This window comes from Elephantulus edwardii, unplaced genomic scaffold (genome assembly GCF_000299155.1).
Source record: "Elephantulus edwardii isolate Elephantulus edwardi_28Jun2011 unplaced genomic scaffold, EleEdw1.0 scaffold00002, whole genome shotgun sequence".
NCBI classification, from domain to species: domain Eukaryota; kingdom Metazoa; phylum Chordata; class Mammalia; order Macroscelidea; family Macroscelididae; genus Elephantulus; species Elephantulus edwardii.
Window position 1 is genome coordinate 36,287,961 of NW_006399752.1, and position 7,708 is coordinate 36,295,668.

A 7,708-nucleotide genomic window follows, 5' to 3' on the forward strand; every position below is an offset into this window, starting at 1 on the left:
TCCCTGAAGATTTTTTGAACCAAACAAAAGTTTTTCTTGACAACTGGGAAATTTAGGTAGAAAATTTGGGAAGCATTGAGCATTTATTAATGGAGGAGAAAAAATGTGGAAAAGATGAGTGAGAATAGTTGTACAACTGCAGCAATGTAATCAATGTCTCTGAGTGGTTCATATAGAAATTGTGGAGTTAGACTATGTTCTGTGTATATTCGCAACAACTTCTAAAATATTTATGATATCAAGAAGATAAATATTGTCACCACTGGGCCAATAGGCAGCATCAGGATGGATGGTGAAGAGATTGAGATTGTTAACAGCTTTAGTTTGCTTGGCTCCACAGTCAACACTCTTGGCACCAGCAGTCAGGAAATGAAAAGATTAATTGCATTGGAAAAATCGGCTGTCGGAAACCTCTCCAAAGTACTAAAGAGCAATGATGTCAGTCTGGAGACTAATATGCATGTACCTGATACAGGCCATAGTCTTTGCAATTACTTGCTATGCATCAGATAGCTGGATGACTAGGGATGATAGAAGAAAAATTGTTGCCTTTGAGCTGTGGTGCTAGAGAAGAGTGTTGAATATACCGTGGACTGCCAGGAGAACAAACAGGTTTGTCCGAGAGAGGGTGAGACCAGACTGCTCCTTGGAGGCAAGGATCCTGAAGCTTCATCTAACATGCTTTGGACATGTTGCAAAGAGAGACCGTCCTTGAAGAGGGATGTCATGCTTGGGAGGAAGACCCTTGATGAGATGGATTCATTCAGTGACTGGAGTAATGGGGGTAGATATGTCAGAGACAGTAAGATTGGCACAGGATAGAGCAGGGTTTAGGGCTGTTGTACATAGGCTTGCTATGAGTCACGTGCAACTCAACAGCACATAACAAAAATGTATAATTATACTTTTCTAACTTAAAGGATGAATGCAATATTCATATTGGAAGAGTTATTAGATGGAGAGGGGTGAGATGCAGAGCTTAAAACCTGCTTCCTCCAGCCTCTTAGACACCCAAAACCTCAAACTCCTCAAGCAAGATGTTCAAATCTTAGAAGTGAGACCTGGCAGGAAATCAATTGCTCAAGACCTTGAACTACATCAGCACCGATCTGTGTGAATCTCTGGTGCCGCCTAGCGTCACTGATTTGACACTGCGCCTCTGGTGAAGAGGGCCTCGAAACACCTGTGTATAAACAGTGGACAAATCTGGTTCTTAAAATCCACACAGATTGGCCAACTACCTCCTCCACGTCATCACTGCAAGGACAGAGAAGACATGCTGTGACTCCAGAGCTTTTATCTTATTCCCAGTACTGTTGTTGTTAGGTGCCATCAAGTCGCCTATGACTCATAGAGACTCTATATACAACAGCTCTGAACACTGCTCTATCCTGTGCCAACCTTATTGTCTCTGACACACCTACCCCCATAACCCCAGTCACTGAATCAATCCATCTCATCGAGGGTCTTCCTCTCTTGTGCTGTTTCTCCACCCTCCCAAGTATGATGTCTCTCTCCAAGGGACTGGTCCCTCCTTGCGACATGTTCAAAGTAGGTCAGATGAATCATCAGAATCCTTGTCCCCAAGGAGCCATCTGGCTTCACCTTCTCTAGGATGAACTTGTTTTTTGTCCTGGCAGTTCACGGTATATTCAATACTCTTTTGTAGCAACACAGCTCAAAGGCAACAATTCTCCTTCTATCATCCCTAGTCATTGTCCAGTTTTCTGATGCATTGCAAGTAATTGCAACAAGCTTCTGGAAACTCTATGAACGTAGAGAAATGTCAATAGTTCCAGAAAGGCTTCAGGTCTTTTGTTCATAGTATTTATATAAGCCATGCTTGACTCAATTACAGTCAACAACATGGCCTGGATCAGGCGCACCTTAGCTTCCAGAGTGAGTACTCTGAGAGGTCCCTGACAGCAGACTTTCCCAGTGCAATTTGTCTTTTTATTTCCTGGCTGTTGATATGAAGAGTGTTGATTGTGGAACCAAGCAAACTCGAGCTGTTTACAGTCTCAATCTCATCATCTATCATACTGCTGCCAATCATCCCAGCGGTGAGGATCTGTTTTCTTGATGTTGAGCTTCAATCCGTATTTAAGACTGCAGTCCTTGACCTTCTGAAGCGAGTGCTTCAGGTCTTCTCCAGTTTCAGTAAGGAGGGTTGTGTCATCTGCATAATGCAGGTTGTTGAGTCTTCTTCCAATCCTGATGCCACATTCTTTTCCTCCTCATATAGCTCAGCCTCCTGGATGATTTGTTCTGCATATAGGTTGAAAAGGTATGGAGATAGGACATATCCCTGGAGTTCACCCTCCCCAGTTTTGTTTTTTTTTTATTTGATTCTTCGGCTAAGACAGCAGAAGAGATGATTTATTGTGCACGTGACATCCAACCACAACTAAGAGTTAGTCCAGGGCAACAGATCAAAAGGGTCTGGTTTCGAAGGAGGAAAGCGGGCCTCTCAGGTGTTTATGGCGATGGAATGGCGATAGACGTTCTAGATCCCTTGAGTCAGAAGTTCTAGACAGGAGCATGCAGTCCAGTTTGTATCAGCGTCCCCAGCCTGTGGCATTCTCTACTCCTGCCGCTGTGGCGTCTGCACACGCTCACGTCTACTTGGACCTCTGCCTCATCTTTCTTCTTTTACGCTTCAGCCTGCGCATTCGCTTTTTCCTCCACTTGGCCCTCATGGTTCGGAGGTCTCGAACAAGATGGCGCTAAAGTGGAAAGAGCCCCAGTTTTAAATAACGCAGTGTTTCCTTACTCTGTTCTGATGACTGCCTTCTGGTCCAAGTATAGGTTTCACATAAACACAATCAAATGTTCTGAAATTCCCATTCTTCTCAGAGTTAGCCATTGCTGTGATTCACACAGTCAAATGCCTTTGCATAGTCAATGAAACACAGCTAGACATTCCTAGTACTAGAGGGTCTATTATTTCAGCAGAGGATGCCTAGTCCTGCTTCACTCTGCCTTAGTCTGGAAGTATGAGTCACAATTGATTCTATAGCACCTAATAACAACAGTAAAGTCTGGAAGCTACACTAGAACCTATCCACCATGGGTGATCCGGCCAACGCCATAGCTTCTCCAGCATCATAACATGCAAGTCACCACAGCATTGGCAAACTAGAAAACGAATCAACACGAAACCATTTCAGGGCCCCAGACTCCAAAATGGATTGAAGCTCACATCAAAAAAACAAAGATTCTCACCACTGGGCCAATTGGCAGCACCATCCATGGTAGATGGAGAAGAGATTGAGGTTATTGGCTCCACAATCAACACTCTTAGCACCAGCAGTCAGGAAATCAAAAGACCAATTGCATTGGGAAAATCTGCTGTCTGGGACCTCACCAGAGAACTGAAGAGCAACGATGACAGTCTAGAGATTAAGGTGCACCTGATGCAGGCCATGGTCTTGTCAATTGCTTGCTATGCTTCAAAGAGCTGGATAATGACTAAGGAAAACAGAAGACTCAATGCCTTCAAATTGTGGTGCTGGAGAAGAGTCTGGAACATACCATGGACTGTCAAGAAAACAAATAGTTCTGTTTTGTTTGCCTGTGTAGATTATAATAAATTATGGATTGTGTTGTGAGGATGGCAATGCTCAGTGGCTGCGTGAAGGAACATTCGGGAAGTAAGGTGGGTACCAGTGTGTCCACCGGAGCATGACTGAGAAACAATTTGAACATGAACTGAGCATTAGATGCTGTTAAGAGACTTTGTTAACTGTTACATCAAATAATGATATTTCTATAATTTGAAAGCGAACTCAAGGCAGCAAAATACTTTTTTTTTCAGACACAGAAGGAAAAAGGAAATCATGGCGTAGCCTCTCAATAAGACGCAAGAGAACCTTAGTGACATTTGCAATTACTTAAGTGACATTTGCAATTACTTGAGGATCTGCTTAGAATGTATTATTGAGTTCAAAGTGCAAGATTAAAATTACATTATTAACCTCTGCCCAATTCTTTTTAAAAGTAGCTTTCTTTTAAGCTGCGTTCTTTTTAGCAAGGTTGGTGTGGCTCTCAGTTCAGTACACGCTCTGAAGGACTCCTGGGCGGTGGTCTCTGCGTGGTGTGCTCGGTCCACTCTCCTTTGCCGAGATTTTTCTGGCTTTCCGAGACTTAACCATAGTAAAGCCTTTCGATGCGCGAGGTTCCCACGCTGCAAGGACTCTCGGAGAGATTCTGAATGGAAGAAGAAGTCTTCTCGGAGAAGACGGAATGGAATCTGTGAATGCAGTCTTACTCTGAGCTATGCCCCCAGCTGCAATTTGCTTTGTCCCTGCGAACATTTGTAGGAGGAAGCCCTTCTCCAAAGGTCGCACTTCCACTTCCCGGCAATCCGATGGGAGTTGGGGGAGGGGTGGTGCATGACAAACCTCATAGGCCCTGCGGGCGGCACTCAAACATCAGGTGGCCGGTTAGCTCAGTTGGTTAGAGCGTGGTGCTAATAACGCCAAGGTCGCGGGTTCGATCCCCGTACGGGCCACTGAGTACACTTTTTTCCGTGAGGGGTGGGTTGTTGTTTTTTTTTCTTTCCCGGGCCACTGGAAACTCCTTTTTCTGTGAGGGGTGGATTTGTTGTTGTTTTTTTTTTCCCCCTCCGCAGAATTTTGCTCAGTTTAGACAGTAGAAAGTTAAAAATGCTTCATTATTCTGCTGCAACCTTGAACTAGACGGCCAGCCGTTTGTAACGTCATTCCAGCCGCCACGTCTCTGATCCTTCCCTGGGGATACCTTTAAAGGATGCGGTAGGTGACGGTGGTTGTTAAGGGTGCCCTGCAAAACTTATTTTCCCTGCAATCACGAAGACGCACGGTTTGAATCCATCAGATGCTCTGCTGGAGAACGAAGGGCAATCTCCTGTGCCAGTCGGATCCGACTCGATGGCACACAACAAGAAAGAAAACAAAACAGAAAAATCCTTATACTTAATATTGCAGGGTCTGTGAAGGAGACCCTCAAGGAGGGTTGAGACGTGGCTTACCACACGGGCTTGAGTATGGCAGAGACGGTGAGGTTGGCACAGGACAGGCCAAGCTTCCAATCTCTTGGTCATAGGGTCGCTCTGAGCCCCACGACTCCTTGACGGCATCCGACAACAACACGCAGACCATCCAAATGGCCACAAATAAACCCTCCTAATGCCATCTATGCCCGGAGATGGCACAGATTAGGACAACTTCTCAGGGTCTCCAAGCAAGGCCCAGTTTTCTTGGATCAATGATTGCTACCTCCTCAAACAAGATCACTGCTTGTGGAAAACGTCTGGAAATGAGGATGATAGAATATTGTTGTTGTGTGCCAGCGAGAAGCCTGGGACTCACAGCCGCCCTACATACAACAGCTCTGAAGCCTGCCCTGTTCTGAGCCATTCTGACTCCAACACGCCTACCCCTATTAACCCACTTACTCTATCAATCCGTCTCATCCGGGGGCTTCCTCTTCTGCACTGTCCCTCAACCTTTCCAAGCATGTTGTCCTTCTCCAAGGCCATTCCCTCCTGGTCATGTGCCCAAAGTATGTGAGACAGAGCTTCAGAATTCTTGTTTCCAAGGAGAAATTTGATTTCACCCTCTCCAGGTCAGACCTATTAGTTCTCTTGGCAGTCCAAGGTATGTTCAAGACTCTTCTCCAGAACCACAATTCTAAAAGTCATCAATAATTCTGTAATCTGTCGTTGTCAAGCTCTTTGATGCACAGCAAGTAATTGCAAAGACCATAGCCTGGATCAGGCACACCTTAGTCTCTAGACTAAACTCTGTTGTAAGGGACCTCTCCAGAGTACTGAGAAGCAATGATTTCAGAAGATTTGACGGCACATAGCAACACATATCAGAAGTTCAAGGACTATTTTTAAACAACTCACACCCTCACAAATGCCAGGGGTCAAATTGTGGGTGCCACTAGGGTTGGACTGTGTTTTCTAAAAGGCATGTTCAAGCCCTGACCCTTGGTACCTGTAAGGGTGTGGAGTTGTTTGAAAATAGGACTTGGAGATACAATCAAGTTAAGTTTATGTTGTTGTACTATTCAGCTATGAAGAGAAATGAACTTCTGATACATGCCACATAGAGGAACCTTGAAAACCTCATGCTCAGAGGTTAAGTCAGTCACAAAAGGGCAAATATTAAATGGTCTCATTGATATGCAATAAGCAGATACGTAGGAACCAAACTTTTATTAGTAATTATTATGGTTGGGAAGGGGGTCTAGAGCGACATTTTTATTTGGGACACTGAGTTTACATTCTGGTAAAATGACTTGGAAACGGATAGTAAAACAGAAGTATAACTTGAAGAATATGATTCATTAACTTAATTATGTATACAGACATTGTTGAGGTAGTAATGTTTTGTTATGTATATTTCAATAAAAGAAAAAATATACTGTTGTTGTTGTTATGTGCCATCGAGTAGCTAGGGATTTATAGTGACCCTATGTCCAATAGCTGAACTGTGCTCTATTCTATGCCAACCTTATTTCTCTGACATATCTACCCTCCTTAACCTCGTCACCGACTGGGTTCGAATTCATATCAGTCTTCTTATGAAGAGGAGAGACACATGTGACCACCAAGAGGCAAAGAAAGGAGTGACCTATCTATAAGCCAAGAGACACTAAGGATTGTTGGCAACCACAGGTCAAGAGAAGGGAGTCGTACACATGTGATGTTAAGATAGTATTTTTGAATATTTGAGTTTCATATGAAGCGATCCTTTATTTACCTGACTGTGTTAATGCCTGGATATTGTCAATAGATCTGTTTTACTAATAAAAATTTGTTTATTTCTAGCACTATAATATCTTGGAACATAATTAAATACTTTGGACTTAAAAAAAGAAAAAAGGGCGTAGAACCTGTTGTCACCCGGAGTTTTCAGATACCACAACCTGCCCTCCTTGATTTCAGACTTCTGGACTTCAAAACCACTGGAGGGGAAAAAAATCAATGTATTATATTTATTCTTAAAATAAATTTTAATAAATTTATCTTCATAAATCTGTATTTGATGTCACAAGTGACATTTAATTTTGTAAATGATGGAGACTATTATTAGAAATTAACGTATTACATGTATTACTTTAAGTACGTTTCTGTTGTTTTAAGCCACGTTAGAAAAATTGCTTAAGAAACCCTGCGGCACAATGGCTTAAGCGATTGGACTCGACCAGCAGTTCTGTAAAGAAAGCTGAACTCTCTAAATTTAGAATGGGTCTCAGAAACCCGATGGAGAGTCTGTACTTCGGAACTCCCAGGAGAGACAGCCACGTTAGGAAGGAGACTTCTTAGGGCGGCCCGGTTATGTGCACACCCGACAGTAACATTGAGCACAACGGGACAGTGTGGTCAGGGCCAACCCCGGGGAGAGGAGGACAGCTCCTGGCGGAGATGGCATCTGACCGTGGGAGAAGGTGACCTGTCCACGGCGCTGGCGATGCCCGCGGGAAGAGGTGGAGGCGGTGCCCGTGGACTCCCTGTGTACCTCCCCAGGAGCTCGCCTTTCGAGGAGTTTTGGCCTGCGCGGCTCCCGTAGCCAGCCCCTTTCCCGGGTGACGCACATTTCGGCGGCCGCCGCCGGGCCACTCGTTGCCCCGGGTTCGAGTCCCCAGGTCGGCCGCGATGGCGGACGCGGGGCCGGAGGCCGAGGAGCGCTCGGAGGACGGCGGCGGCGGCGGCCAG

The 7,708-nt window shown here is 44.7% G+C and overlaps 1 protein-coding gene and 1 non-coding gene across 2 annotated transcripts in view; both read left to right on the forward strand.

Annotated features, from left to right (window-relative positions):
• Positions 1–4,439: 4,439 nt before the first annotated feature.
• Positions 4,440–4,513, forward strand: TRNAI-AAU. The gene has a single exon. It is a non-coding gene; the product is annotated as a tRNA-Ile (tRNA).
• Positions 4,514–7,648: 3,135 nt separating this feature from the next.
• Positions 7,649–7,708, forward strand: part of ZNF839 (zinc finger protein 839) — a 27,879-nt gene continuing 27,819 nt past the window's right edge. The window contains exon 1 of the mRNA XM_006879179.1: positions 7,649–7,703. Coding sequence (XP_006879241.1) covers positions 7,649–7,703 — 55 coding nt within the window. The remainder of the gene's footprint in view (positions 7,704–7,708) is intronic.